This window comes from Meriones unguiculatus, chromosome X (genome assembly GCF_030254825.1).
Source record: "Meriones unguiculatus strain TT.TT164.6M chromosome X, Bangor_MerUng_6.1, whole genome shotgun sequence".
Lineage (NCBI taxonomy): Eukaryota > Metazoa > Chordata > Mammalia > Rodentia > Muridae > Meriones > Meriones unguiculatus.
Window position 1 is genome coordinate 37303427 of NC_083369.1, and position 27982 is coordinate 37331408.

At 36.3% G+C, this 27982-nt stretch overlaps 1 protein-coding gene and 1 long non-coding RNA gene across 17 annotated transcripts in view; one reads left to right on the forward strand and one right to left on the reverse strand.

Moving 5' to 3' along the window:
- The window catches only part of Wnk3 (WNK lysine deficient protein kinase 3), a 127383-nt gene that overhangs the window by 39205 nt on the left and 60196 nt on the right, over positions 1-27982 (forward strand). For 13 of the 15 annotated variants that reach the window (XM_060374903.1, XM_060374911.1, XM_060374910.1 and 10 more), the window contains 8 exons: positions 3703-3875; positions 5617-5837; positions 7175-7332; positions 12762-12850; positions 16315-16534; positions 18884-19178; positions 21941-22041; positions 22374-22523. In XM_060374903.1, coding sequence (XP_060230886.1) covers positions 3703-3875; positions 5617-5837; positions 7175-7332; positions 12762-12850; positions 16315-16534; positions 18884-19178; positions 21941-22041; positions 22374-22523 — 1407 coding nt within the window. The remainder of the gene's footprint in view (positions 1-3702; positions 3876-5616; positions 5838-7174; positions 7333-12761; positions 12851-16314; positions 16535-18883; positions 19179-21940; positions 22042-22373; positions 22524-27982) is intronic. The other 2 variants (XM_060374914.1, XM_060374915.1) reach the window with 1 other exon arrangement.
- The window catches only part of LOC132650043 (uncharacterized), a 43549-nt gene continuing 34529 nt past the window's right edge, over positions 18963-27982 (reverse strand). For both annotated transcript variants that reach the window (XR_009588408.1, XR_009588407.1), the window contains one exon: positions 18963-19091. This is a non-coding gene — a long non-coding RNA (uncharacterized LOC132650043). The remainder of the gene's footprint in view (positions 19092-27982) is intronic.

A 27982-nucleotide genomic window follows, 5' to 3' on the forward strand; every position in this document is an offset into this window, starting at 1 on the left:
CAAAAATTACATTAAAAAAGTAGTGATGGGATACTTCATAGGTAAGTACCATTTTGAAACCTTTGTACTATTTATTTGTACCTGAACAAGTTATTCTATATAGTTTTTATATCATTATCCTTTCCTTTACATTTCTAGAAACAGATTCATGTAGCCTCTGATATAGTTTTGTAGATCATTGTTGATGTTTACGTTAAGAGCATGAGGTAATAAGACCATGCTTTACCTCCTAGAAAAGAAATGTTTCTAATTTTGGAAGTGACTCATGGGATATAGTTCACTGGGATGAAGAAAGTATAGTTGTGGGACCATCTCCTGTGTGTTGTGCTGGGAGACAGATTAGGAAGCAGAGAAATGGAGAACAACTGATTCTCAGCTGGCTTTCACTTTTTTTCCTTTTTTTATCTGGTCTATACCCCAGCTGAAGGGATGGTGAATCTACATCCAGAGTAGGTCTTTTTAAAATTTATTTTGGTTTTTCAAGACAGGGTTTCTCAGTAAAGCCTTAGCTGTCCTGGATTTCTTTTGTAGATCAGGCTGGCCTTTTAATTTACAGAGTTCTGCCTGCCTCTGCCTCCCTGAGTGCTGGGATTATAGGTTTGTGCCACTGCACCTGGCTCCTTGCACCTTTTATAGGCAAGAAAATTTGTAGGTCAAGGGCTTTGTGGCTGGGTTGGTATCCCCATTCCTCCATTGAAAGTCTTGCTGGTTAGAGGAGATAACTGTTTCATGTTCCATATGTCCCTGTTGCTAAGAATCTCAGCTTGGGTCACCCTCATAGAGTCCTGATTTTCCATTGTCCTAGATTTCTAGCCTGTCCCAGAGATAACTCCGACTGATTCTAGTTCTCTTATTTCCATAGGCTAGATTTTTTTTTTTTTTTTGAGATAAAATCTCTCTGTGTACCCCTGGCTGAAGTCAGAATTAAAATTCTCTTCCCTAAGACTTCCTGGTGCTGGTATATGGGTAAATTACCATACCAGGCTTTAGATTAGCATTTTAACGGCTATATGCTAACTCCATTAGCTATTACTACTCTACTTTCTTGCACCAATAACTGTCATCATTTTTGGGTCTAAGTTATTCTGTCAAAATCATTACTGTTAATATAGTAGTGTCTGTGTCTCTGCATGGTGAAAGGAGGATTACAGTGGTAGCTGAAAGCTCTACTGTAAGTACTTTGCTCTGGATTTTGATGCTTTTTAAACAGACTTACTTTCTCCCCCCTCAATCAGAAGTAGAAATTTAAAGGTATTGACCCTGCCTTTTTAGTGGACTTTCCCTCTAGTAGTATGTCTGGGACAGCAGTTATAATTTTATAAAGATGTTTATTTTTTTATAAAAATATTTGTTTTATATATATACATATATATGTATATATATATATATAGAGAGAGAGAGAGAGAGAGAGAGAGAGCTCCTCTGCATGTACACCTGCATGCCAGAAGAGGGCATCAGATCTCAGTATAGATGGTTGTGAGCCACCATGTGGTTGCTGGGAATTGAACCTCTGGTAGAGCAGATAGTGCTCTTAACCTCTGAGCCATCTCTTCAGCCCAAGTTGTTTACTCCTAATTGTGATTACCTTTGATATTTAGGGACAAAAGATGAAGTAGAGTAATTGATTTTGTCATTAGAAATAATTATATTCTACAGATTTAATTAGGAGACTTAAAATGTATTTCTTGCTCTTAAGAATGATTTGATCTTTCAGGTATTTATGATAGCTGTGTAATTACAGAACCATTTCGAACATATTAATCAGCTTAGGATAGATAGAGGAATACAATCTTTTATTTGCTTCTGTTTATCTCATACACTCAGCATTTACTTGCTTTACTTTATGTTTTGAATTTGCCCATTTTAGATATTGCATAGTAATAAAATGAACAATATTTGTTCTTTTGTTTATTTCACTTAGCATAATATTTTCAGGGTTGATATTGTCCCACATATCTTAGACAGGCAAGATAATTCAAGAATGTATAAGTACTTGCTATGCAAGCCTGATCAATTGAGTTCAATCTCCAAAGGAGATTGTAAGGAGCAAACTGACTCCTCAAAGTGGTCAGGTTTCAGCTTCAACATATGAAGGGTAAGCATAGGAGTTTAATTTATAATTCACTGGAAGAACTGCTGACCTTCTTGCTTAGTTCTGATTTCTCAAAAGTATAAGGAAAGATGGAAGACTGGTAGGCTGGTTAAGTTTTAGTCTACAGATTGGGCAGGTCTCTAAATCTTTAACTTTGCAAGATTCTTTAATATTAGAAAAAAAATAAGTAAACAGATGTTTGAGTATAAAGAAACAGCTTAAGAGTATTTTGGGAGTGATGGAACTGTTGTCTCTTTTAGTTGGGGTAGTGTTATGACTATATATTTGTTGAAAATCATGGAACTGTACACCAGAAGGGTCAATTTCACTAAAATGTAAATGCAAAAATAAGCATGTTGTTTAAAAACAAAACAGAAAAACATAAACAAAAGAAAGCCAAGAGAGTATCAGTTTTACCTCATCTAAACCTAATGAAGCTTTGAACAATTGGATATATATAATCATCTATATCATATGTTATTTTTAAATGGCTTTATTTTTATTTTTTCTCTTTGTTTTTTAGCCACCATAGTTGCTATAACTATGGGTACACATGCCATCATTGTGTTAGTCTGATTTAATTGACTTGCAGATGCCAGATATTTCAAGATTAGCATATGTACTTAGTATTATTCTAATTAACATCCTAACAGATTTACATTTTAAGTAGAAAGGTGAACTTAATGTTTATGTGGGACATAAATAAGAACAGTGAAGAAAAAAGAGTACACGATTGCCATGTTGGGATCCACTTGTATTCAAACAGTTTGGTAACTGGCATGGGAATACATTGGTGGAAGAAAGTAGAACCTAGTATAGATGGACATATAATGCTATATGCTGTATACAGTACTATATACTCATAAGTTTGTTTGAGGCAGTCACACCATGTAACTCAGGGTGTTTTCTAATTCTTGTTTCTCCTGCCTTAGCTTCCCGAGTGCTGAATTTATAGGCATGTACAATACTATGTACTTTTTAAAGGACAACTGTGTTCTTCAAGTCAAAATAAACAATAGTTTACACAGTGCTAGCACAATTCTTAACCTTCTTCATGAAATATTGCAGATAAAGCAATGAGTTCGTGATTTAAAAGTTCAATGTAGGCCAGGTAGGTGATTGTACACCCGTATCCCATAACTTGAAAAGCAGAGGTTAGATTGTGAGTTCAAGGCCAAACTTGGTCACATACTACCACCACATCTAACAGTTTACTTTCTACTGAATTTTTTCAATTACATTATTTTTTTAATATTGTAGGGATTTTTCATATTACTTGTACAAAGTAAGGTTTCATCATGACATTTCCAAATGTGCACGGTATGTGTGTACGTGTTAGGGAATTTTGTACATGTACATCATATGTTTTTATCTATGTCTACTCCTTTTCCCTTCCTCCACTCTGGTTTCTCCTCCATCTCCCCACTAGTACTCAACTCGGTGTTTTCCCTCCACTGAGTATATCAGTGCTGCCATTACTGGAGTATACCAATGATTCCATAGATACTGAGAAAAATTGATAGGTATATAGTAAAACATGCAGTTGAGCTATTAGAAATGTGTGTGGAAATTTCTGTGGTCTTACTTTGGAACTTTTTCTTCCACTTTAGGACCGCAAATTAACTAAAGCTGAGCAGCAACGGTTCAAAGAAGAAGCAGAGATGTTAAAAGGCCTCCAGCATCCCAATATAGTTCGGTTTTATGATTCCTGGGAGTCCATATTAAAAGGAAAGAAATGTATTGTGTTAGTGACTGAACTAATGACATCAGGAACCTTAAAGACGTAAGTTGACTCTGACAGTACCAGTTGATATGGAAATTATTTTAAAGAGTCAAAGTTATTTATAAACTTTTGGCTTATAGTTTTGTAGAAGGCCTGGGACTATAGCACAGTGAAATAGCACTTACTTAGTATGTGCAAGGCCTTAGGTTCCAATCCTAGTATTATGACAACAAGAAGAAAAGAATTTATAGAATCTATTTCAGATTGATTGAAAAATCAGCATATTAATGAAGTTTATTAGAATATGCAGTGCTGAAAAGTTAATGTTTGGGGACCTGGGGATGAAGGTCAATTGGTTAAATACTTGCCTAGTATGCATGAAGTTATGGATTCATTTCTCACATCATGTAAAAGTAGAACAGTGGCACCCACCTTTAATCTCAGCATTGGGTGGTGGGGCAGAGACAGAATCAGGAGGTCAGGGTCATTCTTGGTTACATGGTGAGTTCAGGTACAGCCTGAACTACATGAGATCATCCCTCAAAAACACAAAAAAAGAGTTAGAGAGATGGCTCAGAAATTAAGAGCACTTGTTGCTCCTGCAGAGAGGCTCCTACCACTAATGTTATAGATGCTTCACAACCATCAAATCCAATGTCCTCTTCTGACATCAGTGAGTACCTGGTACTCACTTAATACACATATATGCATGCAGGCAGACACTCATACTTATAAAATAAACAACTCTAAAACCCCACAAAAGTTAATGATTTAAAGATCTCATCGAATTTGAGAGTTGAAAATTATTATAGAGAGAGTATAATTGCATTTTGAAAAGGTAATGACTTGCTGAGAGTTTGGCCAAGCTTACATACCTAGTAAGGAGTAACTACTACGTAATTATAGTCCTTTGTTCGAAATCAATTTTTTTTTTAATTTGGTATGAATTGAAAGTATAATCACTTGTAAATAATTAATTGTGAAGTGTATATGTTTCTTAGCATTTTACACTAAAATTTTATGTAGCCAAGCTCTCCAGTGACTGGGTAAGTAATTATTTAGAAGTAGAAAAGGGCTTTCTTTTTAAAATGGTGCTTTCATTAAAAAAAAAGTCACTCTAGCATGATTATTACTTTGAATTACAAATGTTAGACATTGTAGAATATCTTCTAGAGTAGGTCAAACCATTTTTTTTTTTTTTGAGTGACTGTGAGGTTGGATGGGAAACTTTTTTTGTTTTGCTTTGTTTTTCTGAAATAGGGTTTCTCTGTGTAGCCTTGGCTGTCCTGGACTCACTTTGTAGGCCAGGTTAGCCTTGAATTCACAGAGATCTGCCTGTCTCTGCCTACCTGAGTGCTGGGATTACAGCTGTGTGCCACTGTGCTTGGCTGGGATGGGAAATTCAAGTGATCGTAAGTCGCTGAAAGATTAGATAAGAATGAAGTTTTGGATAGATTTTTATTTTTCTACAGCAGACAGTAGAAAGTAATTTGGGGGCTAGAGAAATGACAGAATGGTTAAGAGCACCTGATGCTCTTGCAGAGGACAGGAGTTCAGGTCCTGGTATCCACACTGGGCAGCTCACAACTGTCTGTAACTCCAGTTTCAGGGGGTCCAGTTTCCTCTTCTGGCCCCCACCGGCATTTGCATGTACGTGCACATTAACAAATACATAAATAAAAATGAACCTTAAAAATTATTCATGGGTAGCAATCATAGTAAGCAGAACAGCTCATTCATTGTGGTATTTATGGAATAATTTGGGAATGCTTGTTTACACATTCTTTATTTCTTTGTATAGGTACTTAAAACGATTTAAAGTCATGAAACCAAAGGTCTTAAGAAGCTGGTGCAGGCAAATTTTAAAAGGATTACAGTTCTTACACACAAGGACCCCTCCTATAATTCACCGGGATCTGAAATGTGACAACATTTTCATCACAGGACCCACTGGATCTGTGAAGATTGGTGATCTGGGACTTGCAACCTTAATGCGCACATCATTTGCTAAGAGTGTCATTGGTGACTAGTATTTTACAATTTACTGTCAGTTGTATAGGACTGGAACAGAAATGATGAGTCAACTATAGTCTTGAGCAAAATTTTGGCCACTGCCTGTTTTTTATTCTGTTTCTCTCTCTCTCTCTCTCTCTCTCTCTCTCTCTCTCTCTCTCTCTCTCTCACACACACACACACACACATACACACACACACACACATTTTATTGAGACAAAGTCTTATGTAACTTGGACTGGCATTAAATTCACTATGTACTAGAAGGCCTTGAACTCCTAATCCTCCTGGCTTTGCTTCCTCAGTCTTAGGATTTTAGGACCCAGCCAGCATCCTCAGCCCACTGTTAATTTGCTTTGAAATAACTGTGACTGTGCTTTGAAATACCAATTATATAAAAATTGACGTTTTTTTCTACTACATCCTAGTGTATATACTTTATAGAATGTATTAAGAACTATTTATTTTTTTTTAATTTCTTTATTTTACATGTATGGGTATTTTGCCTGCATGTGGGCATTGTACTACCTTTATGCAGTGCTCACAGGGTTCAGAAGATGGTGTTGGAGCCATTGGAGCTGGAGTTACAAACAGGTGTGAGCCATTTTGTGGGTGCTAGAACTGAACCTGGGTCCTCCACAAGAGCCACAAGTCTTCTTAACCCCTGAACTATCTCTCCAGCCCCATCTAGTAAAGATTATTTAAAGATTCTGAGGACTTAAGGAACGAAGTTTACTAAATTAATTTATCTAAATTTGAACTAAAAAGTAATATATAAAAGACAGGTTTCTATATAATTTAATTCTGGCTGACCTGAACACTAGGCTGGTCTCAAACCCAGAGATCCTCCTGCCTATGTGTCCTAAGTGCTGGTATCAAAGGAATGCACCATACTGCCTGGCCTTTTCTTGAGACAGAACTTAATTATAGACCAGGCTGACCTTGAACATACTATATAGCTGAAAACAACCTTAAAATTCTGACCTTCCTGCATGTTACCTTGCAAGTAGTAGGATTAGAAGTGTGAGCCATCATAGTTAACACTTTTAACATCTTAACCTAATTTTGAATAAAAATAATTAAATTTGCTTTCTTTGAGACAGGTTCTCTCTACACAGTTCTGGCTGTCCTGTAACTCGCTCTGTAGATCAGGCTGGCCTCAAACTCAAAAAGACCTGCTTACCTGTTTCCCAAGTGCTGGGACTACATACGTCCAACACCATTCCTGGCCTGATTTACAGATTTGCTTTGAGGGGGCAGAAATGAACATATAGTCTTTATGGGAAAGAGAATCTTGACAAATATATTTTCTTTAATAAAAATATGGTTGTGGTATCATTTTGTAGGTACTCCTGAGTTTATGGCTCCAGAGATGTATGAAGAACACTATGATGAATCTGTAGATGTTTATGCTTTTGGGATGTGTATGTTGGAAATGGCTACTTCGGAGTATCCATATTCTGAGTGCCAGAATGCAGCTCAAATATACCGGAAAGTAACCAGTGTAGGTATAATTTTATTCATTTTACTTGACAGCTTGCCACATTTTTGTGTTGAAATTACTAAAATTGATTTAGTCAAATTTAATTATGGGACAAAGGTTGTGCCTTAGTGGTAGAATGCTTATCCAGTATACACAAGACTCTAGCGGGAGAAAAGAGAAAATACCCACCCCACCATTATGGTTTAGTTTTCTATAACAATATTAGTTTAACAGTTATACTTAGGAAAGCTTTAGATTTATTAAGGTTTTTTTTTGTGTACTTGAACTCTATTGGGATCATATAAAATACTCTATATTTTTTAGAAAAATACAGGTGTATCTTTGTTTGTAGTAAAACTGTAGATATTAGATTGGTCTTAATTTTGTTTTGTTTTCATTTTTCTGAGACAAGGTCTCACTGTACACTTCTGGCTATCCTAGAACTCACTATGTAGACCAGGCTGGACTTTTTAACTCACAAAGATCTGCCTGCCTCTACCTCCCAAGTCCTAGGATTAAAGGTGTGCGCCACTGCACCTGACTTGACTGGTCTTAGTTTTTAAGGTTGGAAAATAAAGACTGACTAGAATAATTTGAAGGACTAATAATACTTCTAAGTGCCCAATTATGAAAGAATAGTCAATATAAAATTTTTGAGGTGAAGTGTGAATCCCTACCATGAATAATTATGTTAGAAATTGTAAGGACTGCGATGACAAGAAGTGTTTGTACTCTCAGAGAGCTTGCATTTCTAGGAAGAGAATAACATAAATTAAGAAATAACTAGTAAGACATGGTGGTGCACACCTGTAACCCCAGCATTTGGGTGGCTGAGGAAAGAAGGTTGTAAGTTTGAGGTCACCCTGGGCTACATAATGAAATCCAATCCTGAAAATCAGAAAAAAAAAAGTAGTATAAAATAAGAGGATAGTAATATAGTAATGGATACAAGGTGGAATTAGAATGTTTTCATTGTTTAGGGTAGACTACTTCATATCTAGCGGGGGGGGGGGGGGGAAAGGCTAGAGATAGACCATGAAAGAGATTGTTAGTGTTTCACAAAGCTAATAATAATAGGCACATTTTAATCCTTTAAAATTTATATTATTTAAAATAGACAAATGACAGTTATTTTCATTTATGGAATACAATGTGATATATGAAATATAAAATTAAGTTAGTTTACCTGTCAATTCACTTGCTTATCATTTTTGTGGTGAGACACCTAAATTTTTCTTTTTAATTACTTTATAATATACTGTGTAGTCAATGTACTGCTGAGTATATTTCAAAGCTTATTCCTGCTGCTTAATTAAAACTTATATCCATTAAATAACAGTTCCTAATTTCTTCCTAGCCTCTGATAAGAGCTCAGAAAAAGGGCTACAATACTCTGTTAGTTTGTGTCCTTAATTTAAAGACCCCCAAGTAGAAAAGTATTTTGTGCTTGATTTGTAAGTTATAGTTCTTCAATTGTTTTTACTTATATAGGTATAAATTACCAAGGAAATCAGGGCGATGTCAGTGTAAAGATCATAAAAGACTATTTCTGTGAATAAAATAAAATTGATAGGGTCTTGGTGTATCACTGAGGCTGGCCTTGAATTCTATCTTAGCCTTTCAAGTGCTGTGCAAAATATATCTTTTTTTGTGATTCTGGGGATCAAATCAAGGGCCTAATGAATGTTACATGTGTGGTCTACCACTGATCCATACCCTTAGCGTAACTGTGATTTTGAGTGACTGTTATTTTTATATTGACATATAAAAACACCATATCATAATTTACATTTCCACCTCTCTTAAAGCTTTTTGAATTTTGGATCCAAATTAACTCCCAATCTTCCTAAATTTATCTAGTATATGATAACAAGACTTTGTGGTTCTGTTTTCGTTAGGCTAGGATGATAGGTGTAGAAGTAGATCTTAGGTTGTCTCAGTCCATGGCAATTATTCTACTTCTAGCTTGATTTGCAATTTTCTGTTTAATGACTGCAGCAATACTTGCATTATTTTTGTAAGCCCAAGCCTTATAAAAAATACATAGTAAAATGTAAAATAAGCAGATTCAGGTAAATAGCATGCTTTTTTACAGGAAAATTGTACATTGTCTAGACCGCATGTATGTCTTTTTAATTTTAAAGTGTGCATATAAATTAATAGTTACCTTTTTGGCCTTTTTCATACGTATGCAAGGTTTTAATTTGTTTTTATTCCTCCTCCTCTTTCACTGCCCTGTCCTATCTTTTCTGCCTACATCTTGCTTGTCTTCTATTCTCACTAATAATCCGCCCTCTGCTTTTATATCATATGTATTCCATTATTCCTCATTTTCTCCTTCCCTTTTCATGGCCCACTTTCTCCCTACCCTCACACAGAGACATACACAATACACACACATGCAGAGAGAGAGAGAGAGAGAGACATTAAGATTCCAATTATGGTAGAAAACATGCATTTTGGCTTATTTGCTTAACGTAATGATTTCCAGTTTCATCCATTTTCATGCAAATGCTATGATTTCATTATTCTTTACAGCTGAATAAAATTGCATATATGTACCATACTTTCATTATATAAGTATTTTTGGATAAACGTTGAGAATGTTTCATTTCTTAGCTATTGTAGATTGTTTATCAAAAAACACAGTTGTATAATTATCTCTGTGGTCTTTTGACAGAAGAGTCCTTTGCATATATGCACCAGAACAGTATAGCTCAGTGATGTGGTAGTTCTATTTTTAGTTTTTTTGAGGAGCCTCCATACTGATTTACAAAATGGTTGCAATATATTATATTCCTATCAGCAATGAATAAGTTTTCCACAGTTTTGCCAGCATTCATTTTCATTTCTTTTGTTTTGCTTACTTTTAATTAGTTCTTTGAGACTATCATGTAGTATATTTTTATCATATTCACCTTCCCTCCCCCAACTCTTCTCAGATCCATCCTCCTTTTCCTATTATATCCAACTTTGTATCCATGCATACATGTCCTGTTGTGCCCTCCCCCAAGGCTTTTTTGTGCTAACCATATATTCTTGGATGCATCCACTGAAGCATGGTCAACTAATCAGAACTGTTAGAGAAAACTGATCCATCCTCTATTAGCTGCTAAGAATTTCCAGTAGCTACTCATTTAGGCATGAATCTCTATGCCTAACTAACCTCTCTATTGCTGAGATTTGGACTTGCTTAGGCTTGCCCAGGTCTTGTGCTTGCTGTCAGAACCACTGTGAATTTTATGTGTAGCTTCCTGTTTCCAGAAGACACCGTTTCCTTGTAGTCATCCAGGGCCTTTGGATCTTCTGTCTCCTCTTTCTCAAAGATCTTTGAGCCTAATGAAGAGGGATTATGATATAGAGGTCCCATTTAGAGCTGAACAGTCTCTTATTCTCTACACCTGGGCCACCTGTGGATTTCTGTGTTGATCATCTTCTATTGCAAACAGGCTTCTCTCATGACAGTTGAAAGATAGCTTTATGGCCAACTTTTGGAAATTGTTGTTTATTCTTTGTTTCATTTTTATCTTGTTTTATTTTTAACTTAAAATGGATAAGTGCCTTTATGGCATTTTCATGTATATTGTTGATTTCCCTCCCCTTCTCTCCTACTTTTCACACCATGTCCAACTTTCACACTGTACCTTTCTTCTCCCAATATTTCTTCTGCTTTGATATCTGTTGTATTTATTAACCATTTGTATTTCTTCTCTTCTAAAATTGTATTTGTTCATTTACAATTTGATGCATATATTCTTTCATAGTGTCATAATATATTAATGTACTTTGATGTTATTTACTCCATTATTCTCTCTCATCTACTTAAGACTAAACCCCTTCCCGTATCCCCTTTTACTTTCATGTCCTTTTCTTTTGTACTCCACTGTATTTGAGTTCCTTGCATGACCATGGATAGGGTGTTATTTACTTAAGCAATGGCAACTGTTGCAGGATACTTCATCCCATTGTGAACCCCGAGATTGTGAAAAACAAAACAAAACAAAACATGTCTTTTGTTTGGTGTGGTTCAACTCTGACACCCTAATCCAAGAACTTCTTGTTTATTGTAAACAGGGGATTATGGTGTGGTTTATCCCTAGCACACACCTTTAATCCAAGAGCTTTCTGTACACAGGATTTAATAAAGTTAACCCTAGGTCAAGAGGTGGAGCAAGCAACCAGCTGAAAAGGGATTAAATAGTAAGAAAGGACTTTGAAAAGGGGCTATTTAAGACAGAAGAGGATATCAGATCTCCTGGAGCTGGAGTAACATGTGGTTGTGATCCACTCAGTATGGGTTCTGGTAATCAAACTTGAGTCCCCTAGAAGAGCAGCAAGTGCTCTTAACCACTGAGCCATCTTTTTAGCTTCTATTATGTTTTCTTAGTTATGATTATAATGTATATATACTTGGCATCTTACTTCTCTTCCCTATCACTTCATATTAAATTGTGAGAATTCCCCATATTATTAATTGCAATAGTATTTTAGTCTCTATATGTATATATGTACACATATATATGTTTGCCTCAGTTGTTAATGTAAATTATTTACAATTTTCAGTTATTTGTGGAATTGTGATAAAAATATCCTTTTAAAAAGTTAAACTTGGCCCCTGGCATGGTGGTGCACTCCTGTAATTCCAGCACTCAGGGAGGCAGAGGCAGGTGTGTCTGTGTGAGTTAAAGGCCAGCCTGGTCTACAAAGTAAGTCCCGGACAGCCAAAGCTACATAGAGACACCCTGTCTCGGGGGGAAAAAAAAAAAAAAGAAAGAAAGAAAAGAAAAAAGTTAAACTTGGGCTGGTGAGATGGCTTAGCTGGTAAAGTCATTTTCCATCAAGCTTGACAACCTGAGTTTAATCCCTGAGAAATATGTGGTGAAAGGTGATTGTTTATCTACTCCAGCAAATTATTCTCTGACTTCCTCATGTGTGCTAGGATCCTCCATCCCAGACCAGGAAATAAAACTTAATTTTAAAAAGTTAAATTTGTCTGGATGTGGTGGCACAGGACTGTATTCTCAGCCCTTGGGAGGCAGAGACAGCCAGATTTTCTGAGTTTGCAGCCAGCTGAATCTACATAGAGCTGTGTTTCTCAACCTACTTAGTGCTGTAAATGCTGTAACCCTTTAATACAGTTCTTCATGTTGTGGTGACTCCCCCAACCATAAAATTATTTCATTGCTATTTCATAACCGTAATTTTGCTACTGTTATGAATCATAATATAAATATCTGATATGCAACCCCCAAAGGAGCTGAGACCCACAGGCTGAGAACTGAGGAAATAAAGACTTCAAAGCCAACCAGGGCTATCTAGCGAGATTCTGCTTAAAATTTTATAACATAAATTCATATGTATGATGATCTCATGGAATAAATGCCGTGTTGGTTTGAGCTTTCTTTTTTTTTTTTTTTTTTTTAAACAAGAAACCATTTTTCTTCTCCCAGGGTATAAAACCAGCCAGTTTCAATAAAGTCACAGACCCTGAAGTGAAAGAAATAATTGAAGGATGTATTCGACAAAACAAATCTGAAAGGTTGGTGGAATTATAACATTATATAAATGATGGGTGTATTTTTAATTCTGGATAATGGGTGTAATATATATCACTGCATACCATTTGACATTTTAGACCTTGCTATCATGTGCTGAATTTGAACTGACATTTATGTTTGTTGTGACAAACTTTCATCACCATCAACTTAACAGTGAGGTGAAATAAATTTTTAATGGCTGGGTGGTGGTAGCGTATGCCTTTAATCCCAGCACTTGAAAGGCAGAGGCAGGCAGATCTTTGTGAGTTTGAGGTCAGCCTGGTCTACAAAGCGAGTCTAGCACAGCCAAGGCTACACAGAGAAACCCTGCCTTGAAAAAACAAAACAAAATTAAAAAGTAAGGTATAAAGCAGGTTACAAATTGCTTGTTGAAGTAGTTGAGAGTAAGCAGATATATTACATTTGGGTTTATATCTTTGTGCCAACAGTAATGGTAAAAATAATATGGATATTTTTCTTCAAGGAGTATTCTATACTTACTTGTATCAATATTTGTATTTTTCTATAGATAACTGTTTTAGTGTTGGCTTTACTTTTATTTTGAGCTATGTATAATTTTATTGTTTTTTAAAAATATTATGTGTATGTGGGTGTATGGGTGTATGTATGTGCAATATGCATGCAGGTATGTGCAAAGGCCAGAAGAGGTGTCAGATTCCCTGGACCTGGAGTCATATGCAGTTGTAAGCTGTACTGGGAATCAAACCTAGGTCCTCTGGAAGAGCAGCAAATGTTGTTAACTGCTGAACCATCTCTGCAGCACTATTTTAGCCATTTTAAGTGTGCCTTTAGAAACATACTTCAAGTATATTCATATTCCTATACATCCATTACCAGTATCAATCCCCAATATATTTTCTTCATTCAAAACTGTAACTGTGTAACCACTAATAATTCAGAATTCTTCCTTCCAGACCCTGATAATCTCTGTTCTAGTTTCTCTTTTAAAAATAATACTTTGAGGGTTGAGGCCTTGGGAGCTTTCCCCCTATCACATTAGCATGTCTATTTGTATCTTCCTTGTTCAGGTCATATTTTGCCAACTATGTTGGTAAAATTTCATGGGTGTAGCTTCCCTGTCATTTCTAGGAGACCCAATTTCACAGTATACTTTTTGTTCCTCTGGTTCTTCTAATCTCTCCCCTCCTTTATAGTGAATTTTGAGCTTTAGTTTGCAGGAGTTGTGTTGTAGATGTATCATTTGGGGCTGGGCTCCACAACTCTGCCTTTTGGTGGGTTGTGATTTTCTGTAGTGGTTAAGTACTGTATCACTGAATGGTATCAGCAGCCCTAGACATGTTTTTGTTTGGTTTGGTTTCTTTTTTTATTCTTCTTCTTTTTGAGATATATAGCTCTCTCTCTATAACTCACTATACAGCTCTAGCTGTCCTCAAACTCATTCCATAGACCAGGCTTGTCTCAAACTCACAGGGATCCACCCACCTGTACTTACAAGTGCTGGTATTAAAGGTCTGTGCCATTACACCCAGCCCTAGATGCATTTTTTAAAGTGAAGTTAAAAATATTGTATGGAGCCAGCAAGATGGCTCAGCAAGCCTGGGAACCTGAGTTTGAGATCAGGGCCCACATGAAAGAAGGAGAGAATCAAGTCACACAAATTGTCCTCTGGCCTCCACATATAAACCATGGCATCTGCCCCTACCCCCCAATAAAGTGTAATAAAAACATTAAATATTTTGTGTTGAATTCATAGTTTTATTTTAGATTTTGATTGTTGCTTTTAATTACACTCTGATTAAAGAACAGTACTCAAAATAACACTGTGCTAGAAAAATCACAGGCCTCAAGGTCACAGTAAGATTAAAATCTAGACGCACATTTAATGTCATCTTGAAGTTACTCATTCCTCAAAATAGGTAATATTTTGAAAATTCAAAAGATAATGTATTTAAAATATTTAACAGCGATATGTTATCAATAGTAGGAATCAGTATTTTCTTCTGCTGTTATTGTTTACTAAAAATATGTAAAAATTTATTGAGAGACAAAGGGCTCAACTTGTTTATCTTTTCTTAAACATATCTCACTTTAGTGTTAAAACTAATAAGTGAGTCGTTTTAATCATACTTTCTTAGTTAATACTTGTATCTTTTTTTTTTTTTTTTACTAAAAATAAAAAGCTTTAAAACTCCTTAACTTTTCAGACACTATGCTGTCCATATGTCTTTTACAGCAGGGGCTGTCTACATAGACACAATAGATACAGACAGATTAATTATAATATGCTTATGTTAAAAATTTGCAAAATAAAATTTTTAATTAATTAGCTTGCTTACTATGCAAAGTAAATTTTAAGTTACTTTCCCTAGCTTGCAAAATAATCCTTTGAAGCCACATTCTCTAATTTCTCTTTGAAGATGAGAATATTAGCTTTTAATATTAAGTTAGGGTTGTTCTATTATGTATATAGTATAGCCTGAAATCAGAGTCCAGTACTTCAGGAAAACCATTGTTGCTGAGTATGCTTGTGCATGCTTGAAATCCTAGCACGCAGCTGATCATTACAGGATCATTGAGATTTGGAGGCTAGCTTGGGGTATGTAGTGGAACTGTGTTCACTTAAAAAAAAAGAACAAAGAAAAGAAAGAGAAGAAGAAGAAAAATGAAAAAAAGTACATGGTAGGGCACCCTTTGAAATCCAGCACTTGAGATGTAGAGGCAGGCTGATCTATATGTCTTCAAGGCCAGCCTGCTCTATTTAGTAAGTTCAAAGTTAGCCAAAGCTACATAGTGAAACAGTCTCAAATTAAAAAAAAAAAGAAACTACTGTCCTTCATTGAAGCGCTTTAGCTTACTTATGGCATTCCTCTAAAGAGTGAAGTATACACTGATTAATTAGTCTTTTTTAAAAGTTTTTTTGAAACAAGAGTCTCATCCTATAGCCCAGACTATTCTGGAACTCACTATGTAGCACAGGCTGGCAAATGCTGTGATACAGGAATGGGCCATCACACAGGCCTTCTGACTGGATATTTGTTGAGTAATGTCTGCTTAAAACATTTATAAGAGTTTGGATTTTTCAATTCACATTAGAGTTTATATATCTAGGAGATAGTTTGAGTTTCCTTTGTTGAATATTTATTGCTTTAGTCTTATAGTAATATAAGCCAGTGACTTAAGAGATGCTAATAAATCTATTAACAATTCTCTCTAGGTGTACTTTCATGTGTGTTACATTTTGTTGTGAAGGTATATTACTGGTTATTAATCTTTAAGATCATGCTATATTCGTGTAAGTTGACTTTTTTGTGTTCCCAGTAATAAATTGATTATAATGTGTAGGTTTTATAACAAAACAATGAATGGCTTAATAGAAAATGTAAAGTAAGATTCACACTTTGATATAATTAATGTTTACTATTTAAGGATCATATTTTGCTTATGACTGCAGAATTGATAATGAGATATACGTTTTGTTTACTAGGTTATCTATCAAAGACCTACTAAACCACGCATTCTTTGTGGAGGATACTGGACTGAGAGTGGAGTTAGCAGAGGAAGATGATTGCTCAAATTCATCCCTGGCTCTAAGACTCTGGGTTGAAGATCCTAAAAAATTAAAAGGCAAACATAAAGACAATGAAGCTATTGAATTCAGTTTCAATTTAGAAACAGATACATCTGAGGAAGTAGCATATGAAATGGTAAGTAAATCGTAGTGATTCTTTCCCTACACATTATAGTATCCTGACTGATTATTCTTTTTTACTCCTTCCTTCCTTCCTTCCTTCCTTCCTTCCTTCCTTCCTTCCTTCCTTCCTTCCTTCCTCCCTCTCTCCTTCTCTCCCTCTCTCCCTCTTTCTTTCTTCCTTTTTTTTTCTTTTGAGACAGGGTTTCTCTGTGGACAGTCCTGGCTATCCTCCACTCACTTTGAAGACCAGGCTGGCCTCGAACTCACAGAGATCCACCTGCCTCTGCTGAGATTACCCTACCTTCTTGTTGCTTTCTTTCCTTTCATGTTCTTCTGTGCGCTCTCTCTCTCTTTCTCCCTCTTTCTTTCTCTCTCTTCTCTATTTCCCCCCCTCCTCTCTGTATATTTGTCCAGGTATGCCTATATATGCATGTATAGGTATGTGCTTTTTGCTCTGCTTTTTACACAGGTGCTGGGATTCTAAACTCAAGTGCCCATGCTTGCATGTCAAGTACTTTACTGACCAAGCTGTCTCCCAAAATTCTCTTCTGTATTCTTTGTTTATATTGTTATGTCATTGCAAAGTACTTTTACTAGCAATATATGTTAAATTTGCATGTACACTATAAAGAACAGTACAACCACTGCTTTTGTTAAAATAAAATTGGGAGCTAAGGAAATGGTTCAGTTGATAAATTACCTGTTGTGCAAACATGAGGACCTGACTTTGGATCCCCCAACACCTGTGTAAGGTGGTGTGGTGTAGCTCTGTAACTAAAGCTCTGGGTCAGTGAAAACTGTAATGGGGGCCACTGAGAACCTGCTGTAAAAAAATAATAAAAAGAGCAATAGATGAAGAATTCTGATGTTGACCTCTGGCCTTCATGTGCACATATAGATATATAAAATTAGTCTTAGCTCTCAGAAGGAAGAGGCAGGAAGATCAGATGATTTGCTGTTTCTCATTTCTGCAACTTCTTTTATTTGGATGCTGGGCCTCTTGAATTGGTTATTAAGTATTCTTGATCCACCCCTCTGTCTTTTTTGTTTGTTTTTTTGTTTTTGGTTTTTGGGTTTTTGTTGTTGTTGTTGTTGTTGTTTTTGAGACCAGGTCTCATGTAACCCAAACTGGTCTAGAACTTACTGTGTAGCTGAAGATGGCCTTGAAAGTCCTGATGCTCCTTCCTTTGCCTTTCACAGCTAAAGTTTCAGGTGTGTGCCACCATGTCTAACCTTGTTTTTAGTGATCTATAACTTTAATTTTATTTACTATGAGGTGAGTTTATTGGGAAATTTAAGGTGGGCAAAATTGGATATGTGTGCTTCATCTGTTTTTTGTCATTTTGGTTTGGCTTTAAACAGCATTATGTTACATAGCTTTGGCTGAACTGGTACTCACATTGTAGCCCAGGCTGAATCTCAAACTCATAGCAACCCTCCTGCCTCCACCTTCCAAGAGCGGGGATTGCCATTCCCCTTAACATTTTTATAATCTTTCAACTATCATGAAATTTCTGATATGCAGATTCTTAAATTTTAAAAAGCAGACTGTTGGCTGGACTTGGTGGTACATGCCTATAGTTCTAGCACCTACAGGGCAGATTAGGAGATCAAGTAGTTCAAGGTCACTCTCAAGTGCATATATAGTGAATTTACATGAGACAGTGTCTCAAAAATAAAAAAAAAAGCAAGCAGAGTATAAGACTAAATATGGTGTGCCATGGTACTTCTTCAAATCATGCTGTCTGCTGCTCATCCTTGTTTCTTAAAGACAGAATAGAGCTCTGTCCTGATCTCTCACTGCCTTAATGCCCAGTTAGATGTAGTAAGTGCCCTGTTGTGAGCTTACACTCCTTTGCTTAGCATGCTGATTTCTGTTCCAAACTTCATCTGTATTTCAGTAGACAGTATTCCTATTTCAGAGATGTTAATTCAATTCCAAATTTTCCTTCCCCTTTGGCATTTCTCTCTTTCCTCCAGACATATTTTTTTAAAGTTTTTTTTCCAAGCAGGTCATTTCTGCTTCATTTTAAGTTAAACTTATTCCATCTTACAGAATCAGATAATGTGCTCATATAAGACAGAAGACCACTTCAGATATCTGTAGTTCTCGAGTGTCAGTACTAGGCATGCTGTTACTGATTTTTGAGACAAGCTTTGTAACTGACATTACAAGGTCCTCTTGCCTCAGACTTTGAAGTGTTATTAGTGAAAGGCTCTCACATGTATACATGTCCAATTTAAAAAGCACAGAGACCAACTATTAATTATAAGTTATTTAATAGAATTTAGGTTTGGTGTACAACATATTTAAGTAAAGAAAGCTAAATTTTTAAAGGAGTGTATTATGTTTTCTTTGCAGGTCAAGTCTGGATTCTTCCATGAAAGTGATTCCAAAGCTGTTGCTAAATCCATTAGGGACCGTGTGACACTGATAAAAAAGATAAGGGAAAAGAAGCCTGCTGGATTCTTGGAGGATCGCAGGGAGTCCCAGTGCAAGCATGTGGGGATTGTATTTCCTCAGCAGCCAACTCCGACTTTACCACCTGCTCCTGGTCCACACACTGCGGCTGAATGTGAAGAAACAGAAGTTGATCAACATGTTCGACAGCAGCTTCTACAAGGAAAACCACAGCAGCAGCTCTCCTCTGTTAGAGGTAAGACAACTAACTGTAAAGACAGCATTGTCTTTAAATAGACTATGTATAGTTTTCTTGTCTTTAAATAGCATATGTGTACTTTTCAGAGTTTTCAATTATCTATAATTTTATTAAGCCTTTAAAATTTTTTGAAATAGAGCTGGGTGATGGTGACATACACCTTTAATCTCAGCACTTGAGAGGCAGAGGCAGGCGGATTGGAGTTTGAGGCCAGCCTGGTCTACAGAGCGAGTTCCAGGACAGCCAAGTTACACAGAGGAACCCTGTCTCAAAAAAACAAAACAAAACAAAAATAAAAATTTTGAAATAGACCAGACAGTTTCCTTATATTAAAATCAAGAAAATTGGGTTAGGAATTTGTTCCAGTTGAGATTACTGTCCTAGGCTTGATCCCCTCTACCATATAAACTGGGCTTGGTTGTACTTAGCTATAATTCCATCATTTGGAAATTGGAAGCAGGAGAATTGGAAGTTCATGGTCATCCTCAGCTAGTTTAAGGCCAGTGTGGAATACATGATAGTCATTTCAAAATAAATTTATGGAATTGCTTAAGTGACTTGCCCAATATTATAGTTGCAGAAAGATTATAGTATAGCAACTACTACAGTTCAGAGAAATGATATTAATATTATTTATAATAGTCTAGCATAAGCCCATGAAGAAAATTTAGAACTAAAGATACAGTTTATTTCTTTTAAGAAGGAGTTTTCTAGATGTTAAGGGTCTTAGTGTTTTAGACTGGAATGAAAATATAAGTCCTCTAGGGTTTTTGTGTTTTGTTTTTGTTTTTGTGTTTGTTTGTTTTTTGTTTGCTATATTACATTGTCTTTTAAAAAAAACACACACACACACAGGGTAGGATTAGGAGGGAAAGAGAGAGGGGCCTAAGCTGGGATACAAAGTAAATAAACTGTAATTAATATAAAAAATAAAAACTTAATTAAAACACACACACACACAGAAGGAAGGTGTAGTGCTGCAGGCCTTAAATCTTAGCACCCTGGAGGCAAAGGCAAGCAAATCTCTGTGGTTTAGAGACCAGCCTACCAGCCTGTAGATAGATAGATAGATAGATAGATAGATAGATAGATAGATAGATAGAGATAGATAGAGATAGATAGATAGATACATAGATAGATAGATAGGTAGATACATAGATAGATAGGTAGGTAGATAGATAGATAGATAGATAGATAGATAGATAGATAGATAGATAGATAGTGAGTCCCAGGTCACCTAGTACTACATAAGGAGACTGTCAAAACAATAGCAACCACAAATTAATGAAACAAATAAAATATAAATAAATAAAATAGAAACACACAGCATTTGCAAAGCTATAGCCAATTGTTCTAAAGGGAATAAGTTTTGCAATCCACTTTCTAGGAAGTATGGAACATGAGACTTATATTTTACATAAGTCATAGCAATAAGTATACATTTGTTAGGATACACATGAAATGACTGGCAAATGAAGTTAGTTGATTTTTTTCCTCCTCTTTCTTTTTGTTTTGGAGATGATATTGCTTTATAGCTCAGACTGTACCCTCAAACTCACGATCCTTTTGCCTGTGCCTTCTATGTACTAGGATTAGGGTATATGCCACTGTGCCTAGCTGCACCTTCTTTCTTTCTTCCATTTTCCTTCCTTGCCTTCCCTTTTTCCTTCTACTCTCCTTTTCCTACCACCTTCCCTCTTGTTCTCTCTCTCACCATGATTGGGGTAGAACCAAGGCCTTGTGCATTGTAATCTACCATGAAACTACATCTTCAGATCCTGGAATTACTTTTATGTGATTTTTTTTTTTCAACACAGGATCTCAATTATGTAGTTCTGGCTTTCCTGAAACCCACTGTATAGACCAGGCTGACCTTGAACTTACAGAGATCTACCTGTCTCTGCCTCCCAAGTGCTGGGATTAAAGGCATGTGCCACTATGTCTGGGCTTATGTTTTATTTTACTTTTGCTTTATAAAGAAAAAATTGAGACTTTGGAAAGTGTGCAGGGTAACATCTGCTTATAATCTCAGCGCTCTTGAACGCTGAGGCAGGAGGGTCAGGAATTTGATGCCCTGGAGAGGTAACTCAGTAATTGCCTTGCACAAGGACATAGATTTCCAAAAAGGAAAAAAAAAAAAAAAAAGGCAAGTGGTGCCTAAGGCCCGATATCCAGCGTTGTACACCTGTCAACTGTACACCCACATTTGAGCATTTTTTCTCTCTCTCCCTCCCTTCCTTCTTCCCTTTTCTTCATTCCTTCTCCCTCTCCTCTCCTTTCTTTTCCCTCTCCCTCTCCCCCAGTTTGAGGCTACTCTCACAAAACAAAAGAAACAAAACAAGAAAAAGAAATCATTTTAGGGATGGAAACATAGTAACAGAGTGTGAACTTATTGGGTCTGAGGCCTGCGTTTGACCCTTGACATTCTAAGAGAAAGAAACTGTTGCTTACATCACAATGTCAACGTTCAGTTTCACCTTTTGGCTCTTGGGTTTTGAGACAGGCTTTTCTATGTAGCCCGCCCTGTCCTTGAACTCAATTATAACCCAGGTTGGCCTCTAACTTTTGATCTTTTAGCTTTTTCTCTTCAGTGTTGGTATTAGTTCTTTTGAAAAGTATTAATTATTAAGTATGAATATTTTATTTGAAACTATGTCATAATAGAAAAAATTAAAGAAACGTTTAACTGTTATTTATATAATTTGAACATTGTGCTTCATGTTTTCCCTTCTACCCTTTGCTCATTTTCTTTATTAAAGGTGACACTTCATCTGAGGCAGCAGCTGGATCGGTTCTACATTCAGATATTTCAAGTCATCCCACTGTAGCCTATTCTTCAAGCCAGACAACGAGCTCTCAGGTAATTTATAGTATCCTACAAGCTGACATAAGTGTTCCAGGACAAATACATTCTTCTCACCAGTTGGTAGGACATTGCCAGCAAATTTCAGGAGTGAGGGAATCACTACTATATTTTTATGTATCAGTATATATACAACTGTTACAACTATATATATATATATATACAGTATATACAACAGTAAATATTGTATATACTTATATACTGATTTTTATATATAAATATATATTTATGTATATATGTATATATAAATATATGTATATATATATATGCTTGCCTATGTATATTACACTATAAATTGGAGAGTTTATTTATTTTCCTCTATTTACCAGTTGCACGAGCAGCCAAAGCTGACTCAGTCCCCAGTTTTGCCTGTGGTTCAAGGTCAGTCCTCTGTTATGTCCATATATGCCACTGGACTTGCAGTTGTTTCACAGTCCCAAATTTCTCCATTAACTATCCAGAAGGTCTCACAGATAAAGGTAAGACACATTTCTTCTTTGTTTTTTTTTTGTTTGTTTGTTTGTTTGTTTGTTTGTTTTCTGAGACAGGGTGTGCAGTTTTAGCTGTCCTGGGATTCACTCTGCAGGCCAGGCTGGCCCTGAACTCAGAGACTGCCCTGCCTCTGTCTCCCAAATGCTAGGATTAAAGGTATGTGCTACCACTGCCCAGCAAATGAGACACATTTTTAAAAGTATTTTTAATTTAAGGTTTACATTTTAATTTAATTTTATTTGTATGAGTGTTTTGCCTATATGTGTGTCTATGTGCTACATTCCTGGTACCTGTAGGTGAGACGGTGTCAGATCTCCTGCATCTGGACTTAAAGTTGGTTGTGAGCTGCCGTGTACATGCTAGGAATTGCACCCAGGTCTTCTGGAATAGCGCCTATTGCTCTTAACCACTGAGCCATCTCTCCAACCTCCATAAGGCACATACTGTAGAGGCTGTTATTAATTTAAACATATTTCCCATTGTTTTTCTGACAAGTAACAATTCTCTTTTATCAGTTAGCCATAGATTTAGGTAAAGGCCACTGAAAGTTCAAAGTTATTCATGCTTCCTCATACCCAACATATTTTTTTCTGAGGATACATCTAATATTGTGCAAGTAGACTCTAGGATTACTACATCTATAAGTGACAAGAATAAAAACTAACTGCACCCAAAGGTTTATTCAGGACTCTTGTTTCTTTTTCTTGGCAAACCAGTCTTTTCCTTGTATTGAATCTTTCTAGGTTGGCTAGATGATGGAGAGATATCTGTTGCAGTTAATTAAAAATAGTATTTCATAGACTTTCCTAATTTTTAATACATTCATCTAAATTCTTGGTTTGCTTTTAAGATTGCCTTTATTTTCTATAGGAAAAATTTTAACTTTCAAATGTACAAAAGCAGTATTATTTATTTCTGACAGTGAGTAAGCTATCTTTGTGTGAATTCATGTATCCATACTGTAGTCTGGACATAGTAGGACTTTTGTCTGTCATTATTTATTTTCTTTACTCCACTCCACTCCATGCATGTATGTGCACTCCCTCTCTGGGAGTAAGATTCTCTGAAGTCTTCGGTATTCTCTAGTTAGCATGTGGTGCATTTGTTTCTTTTTAGAGGTTGGCCTATAGTTAGTTCCAGTTTATCAATAAACTTTTAATGACTACTAATACTATCTTCTGAGAAAATACAGTAAGATAAGATATAATTCTTAGCCTCAAAGAGCTCATAATATTGTAAAAGAAAGCAGATGTGCACTGGAAAATGACAGAAGAATTTAAAATATACTGGGGGTAATCTTGTTCTTCAGATACAGTTGAGCATTTGTTTAGTATTTGTAAGTGATATTATATACATCTACAATTGAGCTCACATTGTGGTTTAATTCATTTTTTTCTAAGCCTATTCTGTATGCTGAGCATAATTAACTTTAACTTAGGTTCAAATGCACAAGTATAGTTATGTGTTTAAAATGTATTAATATTTTTAAAGTTTGGGAGATTTTTATTTGCATATTTAAAATTAATACTCTAGCTGAATGTAATAGCACATCTCAGCACTTGGGAGATTGAGCAGGATCACATGTTCAGGTCGAGCCTGGGCTGCATAGCAAATTCTAGGCCAGCCTGCATTACATAGCAAGACTCTGTTCATAAAATAACAAAGAAATTAATATCACCCATTAGCCTGTTATCCTTCCATCTAGAGATAACTGTTTATGTTTGAGGCTATAGCCTTTAGAATTGTCATTTAAATATATATATATATATATATATATATATATATATATTAAATTACAGATACAGGGGCTGGACAGATGGCTCAGAGTTAGAGTATGTCTTGTTCTTCCAGAAAAGAGACCTGAATTTGGCTCCTAGCACCCATATAGGTAGCTCATAACTGCCTGTATCTCCAACTCCAGGAGACTCCTATACACATAAATAAATATAAAAAAGAATAATAGACACAATTTATATTTCACGCTTATTTTGTAGCCTATACATTTTATTCATTACATAAAAGCAACTGTCTTAGTTACTGTTCTGTTTCTGTGAAGAGACACCATGGCTAAGACAACTTTTAAAAGAAAATATTTAATTAGGGCTTGCTTACATATAGTTTCAGAGGATTAGTCCATTATTATCATGGTGAGGAGTATGGCAGTAGGCAGGCATAGTGCTAGAGTAGTAGCTGAGACAGAAAGGCAGAGAGAAAGAGACAGACAGACAGACAGACAGACAGAGTGGACCTGGTATGGGCTTATAAAACCCCAGAGCCCAATCCCAGTGACACACCTTCCCCAACAATACCACACCTCTTAATTGTCTAAAAAGTCTACCAACTGGGCACCAAACATTCAGATATCTGAGCCAGTAGGGTCTACTCCCGTTCAAACCATCACAGCAACCATTTGGGTCTTTTTATAAACAAGTAGTCAAACTCTGGGAATGATTACCATCAACCTATATTTATTTCTGTCAACTTTCTCCTGTAATTTTGAGAGAGTACTTATGTTCATATTAGTTATGATATTGAAAACCCTTTTATTTTTCTCTTGGAGCATGTACACAGATTATGTGAAAGTGTCAGATACAGTTACTCTTTGTCTTTACCAGGGTTTAAATGATTTATGTGGTAAGTGCAATAAATGAGAAGCCATGAGCTATTGCTAGGACTGTTCTAGATCTTTCATTCATTCATCTAGCATTTACTCAGTGTTAAGAGTTTTGTAGAATGAATGCCTAATGCTAGTACCTACAACTTTTTAGATTACTTGGTGAAAATTTTATCATATAGCATTTCTTGAGTTTGTTTGGAATAGTCCCAATAAAATGGGCAAGGCATATGCATTTATAATTTGAATTTTTCTTACCCTAGCACCAGGAACTACAGCTGGTTCTTAGAGGAGATGGAGCAACTTCAGCCAACCCATGAGTTTAGACCTATTAGTTATTGGAATTTTGCAACCAACCCTTTCTACAGTTAACTTCTCAGACATTGCCTGCTTCACAGATGACTTTGCAACACCCAGCAGTTGATCTTCAACTTGAGTTTTGCCCTAGAAATGGGAATAAGGCTTTAGACAAAGCACTATTTGCCAATAAGACTTCTTATTTCTTCCCACTTAATCATCTGCAAACTTTGTTAAATCATTCTAATGTGAGCAGCACACAGAACGCTGCTGCCAAAACTTGTTTCCCTTCTAATTCCATTGGGAGGCATTTAGAAAAGATGTAGTCAGTATCACAGCCATATCCAGTGGTACATATACATCAGAAATGTATAACTCCAGGTTTTTCACCGCCACAATACCAGATGCATTTAAAGGATTCTTTTTTCCAAGCCTCTATTCAGCAGCAGCCTTGATTTTCACAATCAAATATGGAAGCACCACAGGAGAATCTTCACCAAGATTGTATTTTGCAAGGTTCTGAAGCCTTTTCAAATCATCAGCAGCCAAAGGGTGTCTGAAAGTGTGATTTGGTCCTGGGAATGGCCATCTTAACTCTGTTCAAAACATTTATTCAGGACCATCTACAGAAGCACCGCTTTTCCCACTGAAGGCTCCTGAGCAACTGCCTTGTGCGTTAAAACCCCAGGAACAAACTGATTTCTTAGCACAGCTAACCTATACAGTCCAGGCTTCTACACAGCCTGTTTATTCACTGCCATCCTTGAGCATCTACTTTATATTGTACAACTGGTTATTGGTGTCATGGTATAATTCCATACAAACTTCTTATCCAGTCATATATGATCCTATGGGGGTTATTCTCATTCAAACCATCACAGTATGTATGTGTGCTCCTAAACAGATAAATGCAACCTGCTCAGTCCATATGATGTTACATGTATATATACATTTTCAAGGTTGACCATTGGTTTTAGGAATGTTTGTCTCAAGTGAGGACAATTTTATCTATTCTCTACATTCTGTAGTTGCCTATGGTCTAGGGTTGAAGCCTCATGAATTTTTCTCCTGTCCACTTTGCCATGTCTATTGTTGTTGTCCTTGTTCAGCTCATGTTTTTAGGCAGTCAGGCTGGTGAGACTTTATGGCTGTAGTTTCTGATATTGCTAGGAAACAAAATCTCATAACAAACTTCCTGATCCTCTGGCTGTTACAGTCTTTCTGTCCCTCCTCTACCAAGACTCCTGAACCTAGGTATCCCATTGTGACTGGGCTCCAAAACTTTGCATTTTGATTGGTAGTTGGCTAGGTTTCCAGTACCAGGCATGATTTTTCTCCAGTAAGCCATAAGTCCAATTAGAGAGCTCTCGCTTATCACTAAATATGCATGTCACTTTTTGTACCCTTAAAAATACCATACCTTGCTGGTTCTTGTAGTTCAAAAGTGTTATCATAGCCCGGTAGAACTTTTGGTTGCTTCCCTCCTTTGGAAATTTGCATGGTGCCTTCTAGTACCCTACGAAGGCTAGTCCTCAGGAAGGAGGCTTTCATATCAATTCCAACTCTCTAGGCTCTGTGTCTAAGGTGCCTGGCATCTTCAGCAATAGGGACTTACCTTCCACCTCTAGGGGCAACCAAGGGTAACGGCAATAGCCTGTGATGTGTTAGCTGTCTCTTGGACAGCCCTAGCCAACCATCAAAAGAGGGTTTTTCATGTGGTCTTAAGGTTTTTATTAGTTTGTAGCTCTTGCAGGAGAGCATTGTCAATCCAGATGAGAAAATTTCATTTAAACCATGTATGTGTATATTTGTACAGAATTATAGGTTTTATATGTATTTTTAGGTGGATAGTTGATAGTATAATTCCTAATGACTTTTAGACGTCCTTACTGCTATTTACCCTCCTTCCTATATTTATCTCCATTCTGTTCACTAGTTAAAGGTCCCCAACATTTATTTTTCCCATTTCCCCCTTTAGATCACTTGTATCCTATTTGTCTCTTCTGTTATTGCTCATAATCCTGCCCCTCACATACACAATGCTCTCTTTTTACTTTCCTGGTTTCTACAGTTACTCCAGGTTATGTTATTTTTTTTTTCCTTTTTATTTATGTGTTTTTTATTTATTACAATTTATTCACTTTGTATCCCAGATGTAGCCCCCTCCCTCGTCTATTCCCCATCCCACCTTCCTTTCCTCTTCTTCCCTTGCCCCTCCCCCAGTCTACTGATAGGGGAAGTCCTCCTCCCCTTCTGTCTGACCCTAGCCTATCAGGTCACATCAGGACTAGCTGCACTGTCTTTCTCTGAGGAATGGATAGAAAATTTGTGGTAAATTTACACACTGGAATGCTACTCAGCAATTAAAACCAGGAAACCATGAAATTTGTAGGCAAATGGTGGGAAGTGGAAAAAACCATCTTGAGTGAGGTATCCCAGAAGCAGAAAGACACACAGTATATACTCACTTATAAGTGGTTATTAGACATATAATATAGGATAAACATACTAAAATCTGTACACCTAAAGAAGCTA